The sequence below is a fragment of the Melanotaenia boesemani genome, chromosome 6, assembly GCF_017639745.1.
Source record: "Melanotaenia boesemani isolate fMelBoe1 chromosome 6, fMelBoe1.pri, whole genome shotgun sequence".
NCBI lineage: Eukaryota > Metazoa > Chordata > Actinopteri > Atheriniformes > Melanotaeniidae > Melanotaenia > Melanotaenia boesemani.
Genome location: NC_055687.1, coordinates 18208320 through 18232769, shown reverse-complemented (window position 1 = coordinate 18232769; position 24450 = coordinate 18208320). Strand labels below are relative to the sequence as shown.

The 24450-nt window shown below is 37.3% G+C and overlaps 1 protein-coding gene across 1 annotated transcript in view; it reads left to right on the top strand.

The window, feature by feature from the left end:
* The window catches only part of kcnn3 (potassium intermediate/small conductance calcium-activated channel, subfamily N, member 3), a 65384-nt gene that overhangs the window by 19427 nt on the left and 21507 nt on the right, over positions 1–24450 (top strand). Inside the window, exons 3-6 of the mRNA XM_041988821.1 lie at positions 2446–2541; positions 19993–20289; positions 21338–21459; positions 24288–24429. Coding sequence (XP_041844755.1) covers positions 2446–2541; positions 19993–20289; positions 21338–21459; positions 24288–24429 — 657 coding nt within the window. The remainder of the gene's footprint in view (positions 1–2445; positions 2542–19992; positions 20290–21337; positions 21460–24287; positions 24430–24450) is intronic.

The window sequence follows — 24450 nt, the reverse complement described above, 5'->3', positions numbered from 1 at the left end:
TGACTAAGGATGAATTAAATTATATATATATATATATATATATATATATATATATATATATTACTGAACTCTGTGTCATTCATATTGACATGATGGCATTACCATTTTTAGCATAAAAACAGATTATTTTATTCACCTGTAAGTTGAATCTCATCACTTTGGACAAGGTTTGTTGTACAGGCAAAGCAGAAGACTCAGTGGGGTAGGTGTGGCAAAAGCACACGCACATTTCTTTTAGACTGGATTATAATTCTGGATAAGAGAAGGTTGTGTTCAAATACAGCTAACAAGATAAATCTGTCAAGAGCAGAGCTTAAGCTTTATATAGTCATAAACCAAAAGGCTAGATTGGGGGAAGATGTTTACCTGATAATAGGAACTGATGGATGTGCAGGGGTTAAACTTATTTTCATTTAAACATCTGGAGACTATAAACATCTGTGAGAACAAAATGATGTAACACTGTTCTTGTGATTTTGAGAACAAGAAAAAAGTTCTTGCTTCTTGCGGAGTGTGTAACAGTCTTAACAGACTGTGACCTGCTCAGTGTTGATTGACCAATAGGATCTGCCCCAAGGACACACCTTGAAAGGCTGACCCCCTTTATTACATAATGAGGCAGAAAACATGCAAATGTAAAAAAAAATAATAATAATAAATAAATGGAGGAAGGAAGTTCAAGATTGGAAATAATGAGGACGTAAATATGATTGAATAAAAAAGTGTAAAATAAATAAAATTTTAGATGAAAATAAAATATAGAAATAAATAACTGTAGAGATAAGAAAATGTAAAAGGAACATAATACAGAAATGAATACAGCCATAAAAATAAAGGAGGAAAAAAAATGTTAAAATTCAGCAAATAAAAAAATAAATATAACTGATGGAAAAGTTAAATATATACTAATGTTGTGTTTTATAAGTTTCTTAGTGGAAAAACTATTTACATTTCTTTTTTATTTATTTTTTTTTTGTATATTTATAGGCATATCAGTTTGTATACTGATACATTTTTATATTATTATTTTATATGATATTTTCTTTTATTAACAATCAGCTCCAGGGGCTCCAGGGTTCTACAGACTACAGTTTGGGGATTTTCTTTGAGTCACTGGCTCTGATGCTGCTACCTCAACAGACAGCTGCAAAGAAAACAGCACTTTCTATCATAGAGACCAAAACATTTTCAAGAAATAAAGTTTCATACAAATTTTCATTGTACACCAATATTAGCCAAGCTTTTCCAGTCTGGGCCAAAGTATGGTTACACCCAACAGACAGACTGATTGACAGACGGCAGGGCTTTTGGAATGGCAATGCCCCAAGCATGTCTCTGTACTTCCTCATGCATGACGAAAATGGATGAGATGAGCAAAGAGTAATAGCACTGGAGTGAAATAGTATGACATCTCCACCATTTTCCTCTCTCACTGGTATGCCAGAATGCTTCAGAGGATAAGATTTAAAATAAACTCTTATATTATATTATAATAATATATTCAACATAGTCAGTACACGTAGGCCTACACATTGCTGGTTAGGTGAGTTTATCCAATGAGAATTTTGTGGGGCATCATTTCATTATTATTACCTAAATTTAAATCTACATTTAAAATAATAACCATAAAAAAGAACTATAACTGTTTAATAAACATCAGTTTGCCACTCAGGAGTCTAAATATCTCACGGCCATCATTTCATAGTAGAAATACTCTGTTTCATAAGTAAAACATATGCAAAGATTTTTTTCTTCAAGCCCTTCAGTGTTTTTTCCATACTGGTTATGTTGTAGAACCTTCCTTCCTTCCTTCCTTCATTCCTTCCTTCTTTCCTTCCTTACTTTCTTCCTTCCTTTCTTCCTTCCTTCCTTCCTTCCTTCCTTCCTTCAGAATGAATTACCAATCATATATATTCTGAACTGGCTAAAGTTAAATCTTGCAGACGTTTTAATTCCTTCTTCTAGATCAGGTTTGTGCAGTCCTGTGTACTAATGTGTGAATGTGTTTGTGTATATGTGCAAACATGCGTATAATATCTCAAGTAAGTGTTGCTGTGCTCTGTGTAAGGTGAACAGGTTAAGGAAGCCACTGAAGTGTTATGAGCTGTATTGATTGGAAGTTCCCCAGTGCATTGATTATAAGCTCAATCACACCAGACAAGCAGATGATTTAAAGCTAAACTCCAGGCAAATGTTGATGGATGAAGTACTGCAAATCTACTTCTGTTTATACTGTTCAAACTGTTGAAATGTTTTAAATGATATGTAGCTTTTTCCAGTGTTGAGAAAGGCAGGTGTCCTACATTTGTTAATATAGCAATGCTAAAGAATATAGTGAGTGGTACAGTTTTTTAAATGAAACCCACTACTATAACAGAGTCCACCTCAAACTTGTATTCATGAAGCAAGTCTCTGATTATAAGTATGTCTATTTTCTCTCTGCAGAGCTCCATGTATTCCCTGGCCCTGAAGTGTCTAATCAGCCTGTCCACAGTCATCCTGCTGGGGCTCATCATTGCGTACCATGCACGCGAGGTTCAGGTAAAACCATATACATACAGTACATCTGCAGGCATATGTATTATTAGAAACTTGATTTATTAAACTGTGTAAATTAGCTTTTGGTTCCATTTCTGAGGGTGTGCTAAGATTATCTGGTATGAACACAGGCACATTTAAATAATGACCAAAATCATCCACCAAAAGCAGGACAAATAGGCATGGAGTCACAAACAAGCAGATCTTTTGATAATCTGGGGTAGGCAATAAAATAACAACACACGCACAGCTTGTTTTCTGCATAAGCATAAACATGACCCTGCTAATTGACCCTTTTTAAGTTGCCAAATTGTGTGGTATGCTTTCAGTGTTCAGCTTCATGTTTCTTATTGTTTCTTTAGAGTTCGTGCCTAACTTGCACTTACATTCCTCATTAGGGCTCCAATGATTAGTCGACGTTGTCGACAATAAAAATAGTCGACAACGAATTTACCCATCGACTATTGTTGGCAAAAACAAAACAAACCAAAAAAAAATCCTACAGAGTGAGACATTGTCTACTTTCCTATCTCTGCTGAGAGTTGCTCAATGCACATATACGTATATATGCAAATAACGTCTGCCAGGGACCGACCAGGGAATAAAACGGCGGCAGAGGATGTTAAAAGTCTGAAATAACTTCACGTTAAACTTACAAAATAAATTAAATACATGTGAGATTTGTAAAGCAGACCTTTACCACGAAAGTACGTCTGCAATGCTCGAACATTTAAAGACGAGGCAGGTCGGACTTACATAAAAATCTCATGCAAGATTTCAAAGCAGAAAGTGAAATAAGATCCATTTAATAATTATGAGATACATAATCCGATTGGTCGACTAGTCGTTTTAATAGTCGGTGACTAATCGACCATCAGAATAGTCATTAGTTGCAGCCCTATTGCTCATTAATATCGGTCCTCACTTTTACCCCTCACTGAATGAAATGACCAGCTGAATGACTGAATGTAAATGGTTCAGGACCATAGACAGTGCACAGGATTGTGATGATTATTTACGTTTTATATTAAATTGTAATTTGAAATAAATAACAAGAAAAGAATACATGCCCTCAATGAACTGAGTTTATCAGTGACTGGACTGCCTTTTGGCCATTTTGTGTACTTTTCTGCACTTGGGGACAATCCAAGTAAAAATGTGAACAATACAATCACAGCTACAAAGTTATGGTAGGAATAAAAGCAAAAACAAAAAGAAGAATTAGAAAATAAAGAAAAAATCTTGAATAAGTGCTGCAGGACTTGTTCTTTTATCACTTCTCTGCTTGAGTTTTGCTTTTTTTCGTAAAATTTTTAATAGAGTTAAGAGAAGTGCTAAATAAATTATGTGTACTATTATCATCATTTTTGTTATAATTGAAGAGTTGTCTTAGACTTTCTGCGGTACATTATGATTAATGTGTCTTGGAAATCAGTATGTGCTGATAACAGCTTCCTCTACCATTACAAATACATTACCAAGCATGAATCATATTCTCTGTCCTCTACCACATACTCTCTGTTCCTGTCAGCCATTGCAGCCATATGAAAAATTTATTATTTATTTATGTTTTATTCTTGCAGTAAATAATAGCACATGGTTTATTTAAACACTCTCCAAATCTTGAACTCTAAGAGGGAACTCTGTCATGTGACTGAAGTATTGACTTAAAAAAATCCTGTATATTTAGATATATGTCTTTTCCTTTTATAATGCCCAGAATAAATTTATTTATCAGAAATTAATCCACACAGATGAACAGATTAATTATTTGATTTTGGTGTCAAAATATCAGAACAATAAATGTTAAATTAACAGACATGATCAGTGTGATGGTGTAGTTGCAGCCAACAGTTTGTAGACTTACAGGTTTTAACCCATTCATTGGTAAAATAGCTGCATGAACATTTAACATGACAGATGTACAAACTTACCCCAAACATAAGGTAAACACCGATGTCTGAGAGCTGGTCAGCAGATTGTAATGATCTAACTTATTAATTAGTGTTTTAGCATCATAATGACTCGTCACCTCTCTTCTGAGCTACTGAGGGGATATTTTAGACATTTTAACACAGTTTATTCATGAGAAACCTGATAATGTAGACATAAGCAGTAGCCGGGTGTCCCCAAAATGGCACACAAAGCTGCAGTGACTACTTAACTTAGGTACCAATAGGCAGGTTAAGGCACTGTTTCCACTAACAGGTCGGGGTAGGTACATGACTTATTAATTTATTTATTTATTTATTGCATTTCTACAGTCAAAAACAAGCATGCCAGATCCTATATTAAGGGTCAGATCTTACCAAACTGTAGTTGTCTGCCCTTGGTTTAGGCCCTGTAACTGATTGGTAATGTTTAGGTACCATGCTTGCTTGGCAGAATTTAGGCACCAAAACTAACCAGATAGGTGTACAACTGCTTTTACAGGATATTTTTAGGCACCAATGCTACTCAATTTGGTAGTATTTGCAGTAGGTTTAGCAATTGCAATTTTTCAGTAAGGTTTATAAAAACATTATGAGTGAGGTTAAATTATAATTTTACCAACAAGCCAGATGGCACACTATTCACATTTCTATTTTTAAAAGTACATTGTGCTTGAAAAAACAGGTAAAGCACTCCTGTCAGAGAATCTGTATTATGTAAATAGGATGTTATAATGAGTTGGACAAGGTCTTTCCACCCCACCTGCTCTCTGTACGCTAAGCAATCAGTAGGTAGTAGAGAGTGTTATCAAAGTTGTCATCTAACTCTTGGTAATATATTAAATAAAAAAATAACTTCTTTTTTTTTTTTTTTTGCCTTTTATTCAGGAGTGATTTATTTTAAATACAAGCCCATCTGAGGTCCATCTGAGCTCTGTCCACATTGTACACATTATGTTATCCCTCAGGCTCCAAAGATAAACCCAGGACCCAGGTGTGTGTCGACTCTAGCCAATTAATGGCATTAATGAGAGTCTTAGTGGGATCGACAAAGCAGTCTGAACGGCTTGGCAGCAAGTAGACACACACTGAAAGGTAAATACGTGTTCAGCCAATAATAAAACAGTCACTCAATTGATGAAAAAAAGAGTGCACATCAACCTGTAAACATACAGAAGTCACACACAGTTTCAACCTCTTGTAAGGCTGAAAGAATCAATCATAAATGCTTTCATGCTTCATTATATCTGTTTTGCTGCTTGTCATTTGACTAATACAATAGTACCACAGTCATTTAGCTGGGGTTTTCATCTGAAGCCATTTGCAATCGATGCACATTGACTATTTATGGGAGCCTTACGGGACCTAATGAGTGCACCCACATCAGCTATTACTCCCACTAGCTAAGCCATGGAGCCACACTCATCTATCTAACTGAATGTTAGCCTAAAGCTTGGATTTTTATCTTGATTTCATCATCACAGCTTTGATGTTGCTGGAAATATCTATTGAAGTACCAGAGAGCATGTGATGGAGATCCTGGTACATTCTGTTCTGTGGTTCAGGCTCTGTTTGCAGATCACTAGCCATCTTATTCACTGTCATACACTGATAGACTGATAGAGCCATAATCAGTCCATAGTGGGGAACTGTTGTGTATTAAAATTCATGGGAAAGGCGGCGCCAGCTAAGAGTTTGAACATATAGCCCACATACATAAATTTGTATTTTCATATATGGTTTATGAACAATTGATAAAAGAGCTCTTGTGTCTGCTAATCAAGTTTGATGTCACATTTAAGCACAGTCAGTAATCAACCCACGCACACTGTGGCTGCTGCACGTGACAAGGAGGCTAATACCAACATGAGATTGAGAGCATGAAAGGCCAACAAAAAGAGACAAAATGGTCTTCGGTTAATCTACCTGAGAAATAATTCCTTTAGATTAAATTAGTTAAGAGTTTGGGGTGGGCAATGTCAAAACATGAGTGGGAATCCCAGCAGGCTGGGGGAAGTGATGTTGGGATTTAACCTCAAAGCACTTTTAATAATAGCTGGCGTTAGGAAGGTGATAATATGTGAGTGTTATTGCCCAATCGCAGATGACAGCTGGACAGGATGATTCCTGTTTACAGGTTGAGTCTTTTTTTTTTTTAATCATATTTGTTGGTTGCAACACTTTAGTTCCAAAACTGAATGAGATTTAGAGGATTAAATAGGCTTTTAATTTAACATATAACTTTATACTAATTATTAAAACAACCTTATTAGTTCAAAGCATAGGTAAGGACCTCTGAGATACTGGTTATAATTGAGTAGTGCTGAGGAAAACCATGTTTCTGCTATACGTAAGCCTGGTTAAAAAATAATGAAAATGTCTATTTTTCTGCAAGTCTTATCTAAATAAGTTTGACCAGTGTCAGCTGTTTATAGCTGTTGCAGTATTATTAGTCAGCTTTAGTGAATACAATGTTGAGAATGGTGAAACAATGCCTGAAAAACACTGGAATGACCAATGCAATACATAGAAGGGGCAGTAGAAACTATTTCTGAACAATAATATAGCATTTTTTAGGATGCCACGTGAACTGATAAAGTTAACTGCAAACCTCCAGCAGATATGAAGCAACTATAAGCAAAAAAAAAACCTAGAAGAAAGAGGCCTAGAAAGACAAAACAATAACATGGTTCAAACTTTCCACAGACACACATAACTTTAAGTAATGAATCCTCTGTATTATTATCTGAAATACAAATTTAGATCTGAAATTCAAATTCAGATCTGAAATACAAATTTAGATCTGAAATTCAAATTCAGATCTGAATTTGAATGGAGAGAACTGAAACTGAACTATGAAAATGAATTAGGGAATGAATTTTTTCAAATACAAAAGTTTCAACTTTACCAATATACACATTCAAAAAACAAAGATTCAATATCAAATATGGTCATTTGGATTCAGTTTTTTAAAGCAATTATTCAAACAGGCATATTCAGATTCAAATTGAATGATTCAAATTCAAATATAAAGAATTCAGATTCACTCCCCAGTGGCACAAAGTTTATCCCATACATACCTTACACTTGTTATAATAAAGATGCTATCTTATCATTCAGCAACTGTTTGCCAGTGCCACCCCTGTTTACTTATATGCATGACCAGCTTAAATTTGCCTGTTATTCGTTGCCATTGTTAGACAGTTCAAACACAAACATATCCACAATATAAGAAGCAATGCTATTTAAAATGAAAGGCATTGTTTACTAAAGCCCTCGCTCGCAGATTGGACATACTCCGCTGGAGCACTTTGAGCTGCATATTACTAGGGATGGAAATCCAAAACCGGCTCCACTCAGGAGTCAGTTCCGCCACTGGGCTTATCAATTCTTCTATCAGTACCAACAGGTGCTGGCCAGCTCACTGACTACAAATAATGTAGGACATGCGCGTCTGTTTGTTGCTGGAAGAGGCGGTGTGGCTACAATTCATTGAGAAATATGAAAATGGCACAAACTCTAATGTCTGTATTAGAAAGACCCATAATAGTAACAGTTCATAGTCTGTAAATCTGCAAATACAGTCATTTGCAGGTGCTTACCTCCAAAGCGACTTACATCTGAAGGTGGTTAGGCAGAAGCGTTAAGGGTCTTGCCCAAGGACCCAACTAGAAGGTGTAAATATTCGTCCCCTGTGGGATTCGAATGGGAGACGGATGCCCTGCATTGAGCCATCCAGCCTACTCTTGTGCTAAAGAAAAGGTCTAAAAGCTGGCAGAGCGCCACCCTAATATAATTGTTGGGAATCACTGTGATGAAAAAGCATTCAGAAGCCAGATGTTAGGATTTTGCATCACTCATTTGTTCACATGAGAAAATTTGTTTCCATTTTTGTATTAATAACCATCACAATACAATGTTAAGTGTTTATTTTATTACATTCTTGGTTGAATTTATGTAAACATCTACAGAGTTTATATTAAGTGATGTATTATTTTCCCTTTTTCGGAACCAATCTGTAGTTTTGGTATCCATATCAGTTTGGATATATTATTGATCGAATGGTTTTCTTCACATTGTTTGTGTGAAGTTGACAAAGATTCTCAAAGTTGACTTCTTTTAGATATTAAACAGTCAGACAATTTTTTGACACTATAAATCTGCATTGTATACTTGTTTCTTGGTAGAAAATTGGGTCTGGAATTGTTAAGGGGATTGATAAAGAACCGGATCTATAGGCAGACTTGAGGCATTGATATCAATAACAATGTAGCAACGTTGCTACGTCAAGGTTCATCCACCACAGCAAACACAACGACTCAGTAGTCAAACTTTTATTATCAGGGAATAAAATCTGAACATCTCTCCACTCTGCCTTCTTCTTCCCCCTCATCCGAGGCCTCAGCGCACTAGTGCAGATAAAGAGTTCTTGATTAGACATGTGTTACAGCTGTGCCAATCTGCTTCACCTGCTGCTCCCTGAACCACCACCTTACCCATCCTTCCCACAGCTGAGCCGGAGCCACGCCCACCACCACAAACACCTTATTAATTTCCATCCTCATATGCAACAGGATATTTCTTGGATATGCACACATACTACATGCATGTATTTATGCGGTACATTTATTCTTTAAACATCAGAACAATATTATGAGATTTACTGGCATTTATATCACCTCTCTTTCACTCCTTTCTTTCTCTCATGTCGTTACATCTTCTGTTTCACAGTAGTCTGTTTACCACCATCAGTATGCTTCACTTTGTCTATCTTTCTTCTTTCTTTCACCTCCTGCTTCTCTGTCATTATTAGATTAGATTTGTCTCCCTTTTCCTCCATTGGGCCTCAATTCAATTTTGATGCTGAGTTTTACATCCTTTCTTCCAGACTGTTCTACTCCCTTGTTACACGGCAGTCAGCGTATTACCTTTTCTCCTTTTCTCCTGATGTACTTTTGTCCATGCCTCTCTCAGAAAAAAAAAAAAATCTCCCTCCTTTTTCAGTTTTTATTTTTTCTATATTTTCATATTCTGCTGTAGTCACTGGGGATAGGGACTGATGAGATCTTACTGATATGAATGTTATTATCAAATCTGCCTATAGATCCGGTTCTTTATCAATTCCATGTACACAACATGGATTTAAGGTGTCAAAAAATAGTCTATATGCTGAGTGAATTCAAACAACTTGCATGTAGGAGAGGAGTAGGAGAGATGTACCATCAATCTCAGACTGGCACATTCTCGACCAAAGCGGCAGCACATACACATGTTTCCTTTACTCAGGCAGGTAGATTAGAGCGACACTATTCAAGTCAATATAGTGTCAGTAATTTATTATTATTGTTTGAGTAAAATTTTTCCAGAAAAAGCAGGAAAAAATCCATTAATTTCACTACTGGATTGAATTTAAAGAAAAAAAAATATCACAGCTGCATATCAGGCAGACCTCCAGCAAGTACTCTACTTTACTGACATAAGGAGCACGGAGCAGAGTAGCGATTAGGCTGCAGACTCCTACGTGCAAGGATATAGGTCCGTCCTATAGATCTGTTACTGTCTTTGGTCTTTCGAATACAGACATTGGAGTTTGTGCCATTGTCATGTTTCTCAATGAAATGTATCCACACTTTTTATCGCCTCTTCTGACAATAAACAGATCCGCATATCAGACATTGTTTGTCTATAGTCAGTGAGCTCGCCAGCACCTGTCGGCACAGGTAAAGGCATTGATAAGCCCAGTGGCGCACGATTCCCATGCCTTGGAAAATTTGAAACAGGCTCCTTAGTGGAACTGGTTTTCGATTCCCATCACTAGTAGCACCTTGCATATTTCTTTTCTCTGTCCACATTTTTTCTCTTCCTTCTCTTCAGCTTTACTTTCTTATCCGATCTATCAGTGGACAGCCCAAACTAAATTGTGCTCAGCATGAAAAAAATAAAATAATCCATCTGGTCAACAGTGCGCAATTTCTTGGTAACCATCACAGTTTCCAAAGGGTTGGTTTTTCATGGCGGTTAAAGAAAATAAATTGAGGTCTTACTGGTTTCTAATAGTCTCGTTAAATAAATATCAGCGAACAATGTGACACTGGAAAATATTAAATCTGAGAAACTGTTGTGAATTGCTATCACGTTTTGATTCAGCTGTGGTCAAAACTGCCATCCAAGTGAAAAGAGGATCCAGTGATTTGGTTTTGTTTTTTGTTTTTTTGTTGTTGTTGGTTTTCTCCTGTGTGGGACAAAGGGTTTTGTTAAGCCAGCAATGCAGTGAAAAGTGGCAGTGATAAGTGACAAGAAGTTGACATGAGACATGTTAGAAGTGTGATCTTTGCAGTTTTGTGCTCCATCATCTGCATTACTGACACTCCAGTCTTAAACGTGGGGTTATAAGTCTAATGTGAATGACTTTCAAGCAGTAAAATGGCATACTTTTCACCTAAAACAGTTAATTAGTCAATTAGAGTTAAATAAATAAAGGTTTAGTCTTCTCTTGCTGAATCCTGTTGGCTTATAAGTAATAAGTAAATAAATAGGGAAAAGAAAAAGGAAATATATAGAGAAAATAATAATTAAAAGAACAGAGAAAAATGCAAAAGAATGAAATTTTGTAAAAATTAAATCAGTGAAAAAATATAAAATATCTGAATTTGTTTTATGTATTAGTCTAAACATTTCCTCATTTATTTCCTTATTCTTTTCCAGATATTTTTGTGGCACTCCTATCATCCAATAGGTCATCACAGAAACTAACGAACAAACGTTTACCAGGCAAAATGAAACAGGTTGAGTTAAACATGGAGGAGTTAAGTTTTCAAGCAGTATATTTTAGTAACTAAGCAGGTGAAAGGGATCGCATTACAATATCTGACATGAAACAACACTTTTCAAGAATTGATAGACAACATTTGTCCCCTCCCCCACCCCATCTCTCTTTCTCTCACCAGATGAGTCCTCAAGTGTTTTTTGTTGTTGGTTTTTTTTTTGTTGTTGCTTATTTGTTTTTCTGGTGGTTATTTGTGTATCATTTCTGGTATTTTCAGCCCCGCTGCGTGATTTGCATGTAACAGAAGTGCTGCTGACACTGGCTGTGAAATTATATCTAAGCTCTTAAAAGAATTGTTTGTTCCTCTGAGCTGACATGTATTCAGTGTGATGTTTCATAAAGTTTTCTGGCAGTTATTTCATTGTCTCTTTAACAAATAACTGTACTAAGTTAATTAAACTTCTAACACTTGTCTTAGTTAGTATCAGTTGCCTCACTCATGATTTGATTAGACTCCCATATTAGACCAATTCACTGACTTACCTCTCTATTGTGTGTCTTTGCAATCAAATCTCTGTTTTCATGTTTTCTCCTGTTGACATTTTTTAATTAATTTGCTTTATTTGTCTTTGCACAGTGCTGATGCTTAAATGATAAATCATGCAACACACTCAAAAGAGGATTATGGGTTGTGGAGTATTCTGCATTTAGTAAACTATAGCTTCAGAAACAGATGATATTATATATATATATATATATATATATATATACTTAGTATATTACTTTGTCTGTTAATTCTTCCAGTAATCTTTGTCAAATGTTGATGATTTCTGATAATTTACATTTAGCACTAACAAGGACCATTGCTGTTACGGTCACAAAAGGATCAGCTCAGACACTGTTACTATGGCAACAGTGCCATGTGACAAATCATTTAGTGTTGTATCTGCCTTAGGTAAGAAAAACTCAACAGCTCAATAGAAATTTGGAGAAGAAAAATGAGAACCAAGAGTGACTCAAGTACAAAATGATATGAGCTTCTTCTCCATAATCCTGCAACATCAAAGTTAGTAGAGTCTGATTTCGGGTTGACCCCGTTGACGGGGTCTTTCTTGAAATCACTTCAGTGTTTGACAAATAGTCTTCCTCTGATGTGTACACAATTTGACTTTTCTTATTCTCTGCACCTGTGTTTAGAACAATTTAAAAAAGTTACAAACTTTAATATTGATTTGCAGCAGCAATTGTAAGTCCCTCCATAAACCAGGAGACATTTTGAGTTTAGTGATTGTCTGGCCTGTGAAATTACTTGCCATTAGATTTAACAGTGTTTCCAAATGACTAGGATTGCTCAGACATAATGGAGAGAGAAGTGAAACACAAAAGCTACCCAAAGATCAATCAATTAAAGCAACCCGCAAGACAGTGGTTGTTATTTATCGATTATTAAGGAGGTAATTAGAGAGATAATTCAAATGGTAAAAACTAAAGCAGGCTAAATGTTTGTGTGGCATTCAGGATCCTGAATGCTCCCATGCTGGTAGCACCACCCCCATGACCTGTTAATTATTTGCCACACCTGGGAGTATATAAGGGGCAGACAAAGAGTTTGCTTGGAAAGACCTAACACAAGTCAAGGGAGGCCAGCCACGACTGAATTACAGATTTAGTTGTGAGCAGTTAAGGGAGAGAGCTTTTAAACCAGAACCTTACACAGAAATCTGCTCAGCAAAACGACTGGCCGCTACTGTTTCTCCATTTTGTACAATTTTGATTTTTGCCAGTCTCATTTTTATTTACGTAAAAATGACAACTTGAAGGACAGTATGTTTGCTTTTTATTTTTAATCTCTAGGCCTCATCTAAGATCCTCTTTTTGTTTATGGTCACCAATGGTTTTAATAGTTTTTTACTGGTTTAATCTTTTTAGAGGACAAATTCATTTTGGTTTTAAACAGAGGCCCATGTTCATGTTCATGAGTTCTGCTCTTTTATGTGTATCCTAAATTTGCCAACTCACAATAGGTCATGCCTTCTTTTCTTCACACATGCAGACACACACGCACACACACACACACACACAAACTTTTACATGCCCAGCAACAACTTTAAAGCAAAAGGGTTCATTTTAACCCATACATCTGAAATAAATGCATACTTGAAAGGCAAAAATTGAATTGTTGTTAAAATTAATCTAATAGAAACTCTAAAAGAGTGTGTGAGAAGGAGATGTTTCTCCAGTCCATTAGTGCACTTTAAGCATTAGTGACTTGTGTTATTCAGTTTCTTTTGGAGGGTTTTAGAGGTGCTCCATTGATCAAGAAGACACCAGATTGGCACTCACAGCCACTCCAAGGCAGGCGAGAGGAAAATGAAGCATGTGGTTGTCTTCCAAGTGGGATCCGTCCTTTCATTTAAAGTGAACTCCAGTCTGGAGATGGATCATTCTTGGACTGTCATTTAATGATGTCATAGTGCATAATGTATGCTTTATTCGCCTCTTAAATGATAATGGAAGCGAAATATGCCAGAGGAAAACCGCAGCATCTGCTTTAGACTCTAAACATGAATAAAGTATTTCATTCACTTATTTCCAAGAAATGTTACCTTATCGGATGCCATCCGTCTCATGCTTGCCTCTGGCATTTTGGTAACACAGCTTATCTTTCATATTTGCACTGAATGAAGGAAATTCCCGGTCTCCAGGCATCACTAGTGGAATCCTCTCTCCACTCTCTCCTAGTTACTGTTTTTAGAATTTCTACTGGTATACCGGGATGCATAACACATGCACACACCCCAGTCATGAACCTCTCCTCATATTCTCACACTTTCCAGCACTTCCTTTTCACTTCACTCTCCCCTTACTTTCTACTACATGCGTACAAGCAGCCAGAGGGGTGTTCCCTCAGAGCTGCAATTACAGTCAGGGAAAGTGTGTTATCCTCCTTGAATATTCATGTATATCAGGGTGTGTGAATCTGCGCTTGTGTGCTGAGTATGTGTGTGTGTTTGAGTGTTTGGCTTGCCCCACTTATTTTCTTCCTGTTCCAGGGATTTCCATGCTGCAGGATCCAGACATTCCCTAGAGTTGTGACTATGTGTGTAAAAGACTGTGTGCATCGTTTCATGCTCTGTCACCATCCCCTTCAGTGATAAGGACTGTCTCTTTTTCAGACTTAGGTTTAGTCTGTTTTCCTCCCTTGGGAAATAGAGACTTGAGCCTTATTTGTCTGCATCTGCCTCTTTTTTAGTCTTGACGGGGCTGTCTGAATTCATATGTGCGTGCATGTCCGTGCTATCGTGTGTACAAAACTCTCCCTGTGTGATTCTCTAGTTGGCTTTAGCGGAATCTGGCCAGGACTTTGTTTGGTTTTATAATGCAAAGCATTTGCAATCAGGCACTTAACATGATTATAAAGGTGTGATGGCCTCTGAGAAACCATAAGAGGTTACATGTTGAAGGGCCACAAATTCCTCCAGCAGGCTGCAGATGTAGCATCAGAGCAGAGGAAAATGCCTGAGAGTGTCTTGTCAGACCTCACACCTTAAACCGTGTAGACACCTCAGCCTATCTTTCGTGCTTATCATTTTCACACACTTATCCTTTTTTTTTCCTCCCTCTCTCCTGTTGCTTTCACCCTTATTTTGTCCTCCTTCTGTCCCATCTACTTTTCATTGCCTTTCCTTGTTCCTAGCCCTCTGCTCTGTGATGCCACAGTTTGTTAAAATGAAAGAAAATAAGACACTTTTTCCCCCATGATCTTGTTCATCCTTCCCTGTGGGCTTGTTCTTTATGTCAAAGTTGATTTAACAGTTATCTGACCTTCACCTCTCTTTATGTGCTCTTTAAGTTCTCTTACACAAACATGCACACATAGATAGACAACTCCTACGGACTTTTTACTTCTCATGCCCTTCTTTATTGAGAATAACTAGTTTTATAATGGTCACATATGTGTAGTTGAAATACTTGTTCTGTATTTAATGTCAATGGCCAAATGTTTGCCTGTTGTAAGCAACAGCCATGTATGTGTTAACAGTGTATGATTCAAGAGTGTGCCCTCATTAAGCACTGTAAAAAACTAGGACATCTGGTATTCCTGTGGATTTATAAGTAGTTTCAAGCTAGCTCTGCTAACACTTCGCAGGATGTCCCAGTTGCTCAGGATCAAATGTTAGTAGAAATTGACATAAGTAAACACATACACTTTGCAATAAGAACAATTCATCATAGCTGTTATATTTTTTAAGGTTATGCTTGATAATGTTATCAGCCTCTCTGGTGCATTTTTGTGTTTCTCAGATAACAGTTTAATAAGAACAGATCAGTTGTACACATTTGCAAATCCCAATTTTGATCTTTATATGTTGTAATATACATTTGCAACCATTTTTAGGCAAATTTCTCTGTGCAGTCTTTCATCATGCTGTGCCTCTGTCCTGTTCATGTAGGGGTAATGGCACTCACTCATTCCCATTGACAGATTACTCTCCTAATGGAATTTAATTATTTATCCCTTCCTCATGGCGATTTAGCCAGGAAAAGACCAACAGCAAGAGTGTGTTAGAGGAGGAGGGAAGAGGAAGGGCGAAGAGTCATTTCCTCCAGTGGCACTGGAAACTGGATCACCTCCGTTTTGATTTGGAGAAATGTCATTTTGTGCAGAAATAAACTGGAGTGAAAGATGTTGGAAGGAGAAAAAAAACAGAAACCTGGACAGAAGGGGAGCATGAATGAATATAAATATATTTAATATAACCAACACACAGACAGGAACTTATTTTCGTCACATAAAAGGACATAGCAGTGACACAAACTGGACTTACCTAAAACTTAACCATTGACATTTCAAACCTTTTGAAGCCAAAAAGAAAGAACGCTAGACAACTAAACAACACTAAGCTTAATGACTGTAAAATGTAGAACACAACACAAAAACATGTATGATGCATAAGTTGTTGGGACAGCTTCTTGTCCCCAAATGTGAAAGTGTGAATAGATTTTTCTCAACAAAATACGAGCAGCCACACATATGTAAACCTTTGCAAATCTCTGTAGAGAACACAAGTGTCAGACAACCTGTGCTCTCTGTACCTCTTCACTCACTGTCGTACACCTTAGGTTTTTTTTTTCTTGTTCCTTCTTTTTCCTCATCTCTCCTTGCAGTTCTCTCTTTTTGACTCTCTTTTTCTCCCTCACTAGGGATCCTAATTAAGCTTGGCTGCTCTTTGATGTTGTCGCCTTGGCAACAGTCACCATGACGAGGCTGGGTCTGCGCACTCTCTCTCGAACTCACTCAGGCACATACAAAAACACACAATTACAGTATGTACACACACACACATGCAAATGCATGCACATGAATCCTCTCCGAAATCATTAAAGAATGCATTCAGCTTTTGACCCTCTGGTTCAAATGATAGCTTACACAACAGCTCAGGTGTGTGTATGTAAGCTATCATGTGTGCACACATCATTGCCATGTGTGCACACACATGTAACAATAGAATAACAAGGATAACACAAATACCCTGCTGTGCAGGATATAAATAATGATGAATTCTGTAGTGTGTACTTTCACAAGTGGTTGAGGAAGTGGCAGGGCTGCAGTCTGACTTCATCATGACAGCCATCAGTTGGCTTAGACACACAACTGTCATGCCCACTTGCTCTGAAGCTTGACCTGTTTTTGTACTTGTTTTGCTTTCCTAAATAAATGTTTGTGTGGGTTAAAAGCCCTTGAGATGAATCATGTTGTACAGAGCAATTGTTAGAGCACTGGCTGTATCTCCAGGCAGTACAGCATCTGGTAAGCTCAGCTGATTTACAGCAGGGGAGTTCCTCATTTCGCTCCCTGTGTCCCGACCTTTCTGTTTGGTCTCTGTTTTCTGCTTCTCCCACTCTATCTTTAACCTTTTCTGTCCACACCGATAATCTAACTTAGAGACATTAGATTTCACAATGGAGTTGTAAAGTTCTGATTTAATATAAAAAATATAAATATAGTCACGCCACAGAATTCCAGCCCATATCCATCCCACATCTGCATGGCTAAGAAATATTGTACAAATGTTTTAATTTATTTGAACTTTTGTGATGCCTTTGCAGAAAATCCCCAGATTACTTTAGATTTTTCCTTTCCCTGATATTTCATCATTCCTATATATTTCTTCATTTTCTCTGCACTTCATCCATCTCTTTCCACTGCCCTCTCCTCTCATCAGCCCCCCTACCATCCCCTCCTTCTCCCCCAGCTCCTGTCAGCACCGTCTGGAGGAGGGCCCCTGTAATGAAACTTGTTCTTACCACTTCCTTATAACGGCAGCTTTGGTGACAATATCAAGAGTAACCACAGCAATTACGAACACAAAACATCCACATACAAGGAGGGAAAACTGCAATTAAAGTAACGCTGCTGGAGAGAGTGGATATTTAATTTCACTCTGGGGAAGACAATAAACAATACATTTTTGCAAGATCAATTCCTGCAGGGAACATAAAAATACTGTTCATCAAATTGAATTAACCCTTCCTAACTATATGTCCTAATCTATGTATAGAATCTACACATGATGGATTATACATATATATATATATATATATATATATATATTCATTATAATTTAGATGATTATGGCTTACAGCTTATCAAAACCCAAAAATCGAAATCTCTGAAAATTGTAATATTACATTAATACAAAAAGGATTTTGAATGCAGAAATGTTGACCATCTGAGGAGTATGGTAATGCATATGAACTCAGTTTGGTTTGAGCCACTTTAGCATGAATTACTGCCTTAATGTGGCGTGGCATTGATGTTATCAACTTGTGACACTACTGCGGTGTAATGGTAGACCAGTATGCTTCAATAGCGGCCTTCAGCTCTTCTGCATTGCTTTGTCTCATGTCTTCCTCTTGACAATGCTCCATAGATTTTCTATGAGGTTCAATTCAGGAGCATTTGCCTAGGCGATGGCTTGGCTATTTAAGTGTACCACTGTCCTTGTCCCAGCACGCAAACCTTTAGGTGGAATTGACATATCAATCAAAGTATGTTTGTCCTTAAACTACAACAACATGGCAGTATGCCCTCTGTCTTCTTTTTCTTCTTGTCCTATTAGATCATGGACCAAAACAATTGACAAACATTTATTACTTATTGTAATTATTACTATGTAGAGAAGTGAATTTAAATATTCTGTGCATTTAATATGCTATGTACACTTCACTTTTACATATGAGATGCACATTATTTAAGATTATTATCAACTTCTTGTCTGTATGCTGTTTTTTTTACTACTTTCCAAAATGCACTTATTCTACATATGTCCATGCAAGCAGATAGAGACTACTGTTACATTCAAACACTATGCAGCCAGCGTGGGAAATGGTCAAGTTTGGTCATAATGTGTTGTGTTTTCATCAAACCTTTGCAACCAGTCCATGGTCATGGTGTCCATATGACAGCAATGGCTGCATTTTTAATCAAAATACACTTTAGTCCAAGTTACTGTTGTTTTCTGATTGTATAAAAGTTATTTTTGTTTGAATGCAACCAGGAAGTAATAAAAGTATGAATGTAAATTGGTGTATTGTTACTGATGAACATATGTTGGTATTGAGGCATGTGCCTAAATGCCTGAACCCCTTCATCCATCCACCCTCCTTTTTGCAGACTTTGTGGCTTGTTTAAACAATAGATTTGACCAAGATGACTGCTCCAGTGTCAAAACACATTTATAAGAAGCTTTTTTTTTTACTCATGCTGCTTGTAGAGACAGTACTCTACATGATACTATTATTAGTCATATTTAACGGTGTAGAGAAATGACAGATATGACTGCTTCAGTTAGTGGAATAGTTGCTGTGAACAGATAGATGCTAGAGAAACTCTGAGCTACATTATCTGGCTGTGTTTTCCTGTTTCGATAAATTCGGTCTAGGGCAATTTCAGTCAGACAAACCCATTTAGGTATATTTTAACAGACCTGAGATTTTTTTTTCTCATGTTACTTTAACATAATAACATAACCATGGCACATATTTGCATACCTGCCTTCCTGAAAATTAGTGGAAAACTCAACATTGAATGACGCTTTTATTTATGGCTAGTCTTTGTACCACCAAAGACATACAAACATGACACAATGTGGCATCTTTGCTTACAAACAAGATTAAATCATTTTAATGGAGCAAACAACATGCCCTGTGGTCACAGTTTTGAATGTGTATTCTGTTGCTTAAAGCACAGAAAAATATCTTAAGGTTTGGGGGCTCATAAGAACTAGACCAAGAAGGAGGGGGGCTTCTGGACCCTCTGCCCTAATCTATTCATAACTGGTAGGCTTGTGCCCATGAGACCAACAGAAATAATAGCGCAGTGGTAGTTGTTCTTATCTAAGAAATAAATAAATAAATTTAGTTATTTTGGTAATTAGAAACCTGTTTTACATAAGAGTCAACGCTCCAGATGACTCAGCATCTCTGATTTAATTTTAGTGGGACAAGCCTTGCAGGTTAAATGAAAACGAGCCAAAGATCTGTATGGCAAGTGAACTGCTGATTAAACAGATTTGCTTTCCATTTCAGGAAAGACATTTAGTCTGATTTGCTGCAGGTTTCTATAATCATTGCATCAGTCCCACCTTATTCAACAGAGGACTGTGCCAACAGAGGATCATGATGAAGTTTTAACTGGGACGTATTAAAAGAAGTGCTTCACCTTTACTCGTTTGACTCTTCTCATCCCTGCAGCTGTTTGTCATCGACAATGGGGCAGACGACTGGCGTATTGCCATGACGATGGAGAGGGTTCTTTTGATCGCTCTGGAGCTACTGGTGTCTGCGGTGCATCCTGTGCCTGGGGACTTTAAATTTCAGTGGCGGGCACGGCTGGCATTCTCATATGCACCATCACAGGCCGAGGCTGACCTGGACATGGTGCTGAGCGTGCCCATGTTCCTGCGCCTCTACCTCATTGCCAGAGTCATGCTTCTTCACAGCAAACTCTTCACTGATGCCTCCTCTAGGAGTATAGGTGCCCTAAATAAGGTCAGAAGGGGTTTTTGTTCTGTTTTGTTTTGTTTTGTTTGTTTCTTTGCAGGTGTTCATTATTACAACATGCAGTCGAGATTGCCATTGTGAAAGGTTTAGCTGGAATGACTTTAGGAGTAAAGGTATTAACAAGAGCGCCTTCCTCTAAATCCAGTCTGTTTATTTTGTCCCCTCTATTCTGTCTTTAAATATCATATAGTCCTCTCTCCTGTCCTTATAGACTGCTTGTTTCTTTTCATCTGACAACTGAAACCTGTTCCTCTCCTTTTTGTTATTGTGCAAAGCGACTTAGATGTAAGCTATGGTGGATCTTTCATAATACAATATAAGATAGTAGTGTGAAATGGGAGCATGATATTGCATCTGCTCAAATGGGCCATGAAAAGAAAGTCTAGAATGAAATTGGAATATGAGTAGGGAAAAAAATGTGTACAAGTCATCCAATATTATTGTAAGATTAGAGTGTAGGGATGTAGCTCATTGTAGAAATATGCAAACTAGTTAGAGAGGGGAGAGCAGCAGTGGAGATGGAATAGACTTAAAATGAATAATCTAGAAGTTTGCTTGTATATGTGCAGTGGCATTGCTCTGACCCTCTGGCTTATGATGACAAGGAGAAAAGTTAAAGCTGCCACTGAAGTGCTGCTTTAAAATGACAACTCATTTATCAGCTGTTTTACCCTTCAAAGGCTCAACCATCAAAGAATTCATCTGCCAGAACTTGATGGTTTGCTCTTATTGACAACTGAGCCACGTATAACAGCTACTATAAAACAGGCAAATTACTCAAAGACACTGTGTAGCTTAACCCAAGTCCGAGGGCAAGATATGATCTTGACCCCAATTATAGGGAGAATCTTTGAGTTCTAGCTCCATCAAAAGCCACTCTGAAGACTTAATTAGTAAAACTTTAAGTCTGTACGAGAAAGAGCTCTCTAGATGAGAATTCCTGGGTGGACTTTACTATTACTACAATTCACATGTGTGAAACAGCATAATTTATCAGCACCCTTTTACTGAGTGTGCATGTATGTGTGTATTTCAGGTCCATTTTAACACACGGTTTGTAATGAAAACCCTCATGACTATCTGCCCCGGAACGGTGCTGCTGGTCTTCAGCATCTCTCTGTGGATCATCGCTGCTTGGACCGTACGAGTGTGTGAGAGGTCAGTGCAGAAGCTGGACCATTTTAATGTGTGTTGGAGTTTGATAGGTAAGGTGTTCAATGAAGCAATTACATGTACCAAATACAGTATACTATCTGACAGTATTACCTATCATTTTACATGATGTTCAAAATGCTCAACATGTTATGAGTATGGTTGTTAACCTTTATTGTTCGCACTAAGGAAACAGTAATGGAAATGTTTTTATTTGCATTTTTTTCTTTTCCTTTGGACAATAATAATAAGAATCAATGTTTATTAAACAAATGCCTGACATGGCAGTTAATAATAAAGTTAAATGTAGTTAAATGTAGTAAAACAGTTAAATGGTTGAAATCTGAAACAGTTATGGGATAACAAACACTTACTTGGGGTATTACATACCCAAACCAAGTGGCAGATATTTACCTCAGACAGGCTTACTTCCACAAATGTTTAGCAAGATTTATTATAATCACTGAGAAATTTGCTGCTCACAGCTAATCACAAAAAATGCTGGACCTTGACCACAGCAAGCATCTTTGTGGGTGCATCCTGGATTTTCTCAGTGAACACCCACAGACTGTGAGATTCAGTCCCTACCCCTCGACAACACTTAGTACGGGAGTAATTTGCAGATGACAACCGTGGTGTGCCGCATCTCAAATGGGAATGAGGTCGCTGAAAGAAACGTGATGTTCTCCTAACAACCTCTTCCTAAACATTAAAAAGACCAAAAAGCTTGTTATTGATTTCAGACGGAAAAGGGTGGAGCTCAGACCATTGGACATGGGGGGATGTGGCAGTAGAGAAGTTACCCGTGTTTTTTCTGGGGGTGAACAGCGAGAATCTTAAATGGTCTAAGAACACTGCTGTTGTAAAAAATCAGAGGCTCTACCAGTACTTCCCCAGAACACGGAAGAAAGCGCATTCGCCTTCAAACCGTCTACAGTCTTTCTACTGGTGCTCAGTGGAAAGTGTTCTAACTAATGCCATCACCTGCACTTTCACTACCTGCAGCTGACAGAGCTGCTCTTCGGAGAGTGCGGAAAACAGCCCAGAAGATCATCTACCCTTCTCTGCCCCTTTCTAGATGACATCTACCGCTCCTGAAGTTGCAGCAGATCTCTTCTATTGTTAAAGACATCTCCTACCCGTTTCACTACCTGTTTACTCTGCTGTCCTCTGGTCAACAGTAAAAGTCACTTAAACACACAATGTTAGCCTCTCAAACAGTTTCTACCCAGCAGGAGTAAGAATACTAAACTCTCTCTCCTCTTCCTGTTCCCCCCATGCAATACATTACACCAACAATAATAACTGATTAATGGCACAAAAGTGCAAAATGTGCTACTTTGCACTTACGTTTAACCTCATGCTGCTATGAGGTAAAACATAGGTGCAAACATCTACCTCAGTTTTTTGCACTTACCTAATTTTCTGTTAGTTTATTGCTGTTATTGTCTATTTTTTTTTTTTTTTTTTTTTGCTTTTATTGTTTGTTAATGTTTTTTATTGTTTATTTTTAATGTTTGAGATGGGGGGGGGGTATTATGTGTGATTATTTGTAGGTGACACGGTGTAATTTCGTTGCATGTGATACATGCAACAATAATAAAGAGCATTCTGATTCTGATTTTACCAAATGGTAAAGCAGGCAGTTAAATGGTTAAGAGCAGGGATAACAGTGCTGAGATAGTACACAAAGGAATTTGTCATATTACATTATCAGCTCAGTGTGAGGTCTGCTCATTGAATAGAAAGTTGTATGTTGATGTTTTAAAAGAGAATTGTTAAAGAAAAAAATACCCTTTTACCAGCATATTACAATGCTGTTATCTTCAAAAAATACATTTTCATTTCATCTATAGATCCTAAAAAGTGGACCAGTGGGATTCAACTAAAGCATCTACACACAAAGGAAAAATATTGCTTTTTTCTAGTGTTAAAATCTTGTTTTTTTTATATTAGTTTTTTTTTTCTTTTTTTTTTTTTACATGCAAAGAAACTCATTGTCCTTAAAACAGCAGTAAACATATGGCTGTGCAGACTGCGTACATATCGACCTGTCTTTGATCCAGCAGCCAGATAGAAAATGAAATAACCTGCAAACATATGTCTCTCTGTTTTTGAAGAGCACTGTTGCAAACAATCACATTGTTCTGTTACGATTAATGGTTCATAAAGCAATTTTTCAAACTTCTGAATGCTACTGATGCACTATCGTACAGAAGGCAAAATATGACTCACTCTTCTGATGCGTTCAAATGCTTTTGGAGATAATTTAGGAAATTAGGGAAAATGTCAGTAGCTTAATATGCTTGATTACATTCGACATTGGCCATCTGCTGGGAAGCCTTTGTTTGTTCTACTATTGACTTTAATTGGCATTTTCTCTCCTCTCATAACCAAAAGTAAAAATACAATTAAATGCTTCAAACAAGTTGTTTATACAGGACTTTGGATCTAGGTCTCTTTGTGCCAGAGCTTGGAGAGTCAATGTATCTATTGCTAACATTCAAGGCTAAATTTTTCATTTATCTATTGAATGACTTTTTTTTTTTCTTTTTCTTTTTTTTTTTTTTTTTTTTTTTTTTTTTTGAAAGAACAACTTTGTCTCATCGGATCTGCACCAGGTTTGGTTGCTATGGTAACAGTGTTGTGTAGTGCAGGAATGATGGAGGCAACAGATACAGTTATGTATTATGTTCTTTATCTGAACACGTGTTTTAGTTGTGACGCCCACATTTGCAGACAGAACCAGTGGGCCATTTGTTTTCTGTTATTATTTATAACTTTTACTATTGGCTGACTTTATTCACTAAATGCTGGGGGGTATTTCTTTGTAGGTATCACGATACTCAGGATGTGACCAGTAACTTCCTTGGAGCCATGTGGCTTATCTCCATCACTTTCCTGTCCATCGGCTATGGAGACATGGTTCCTCACACATACTGTGGCAAAGGAGTCTGTCTGCTTACAGGCATCATGGTCAGTACATTTCCTCTCCCT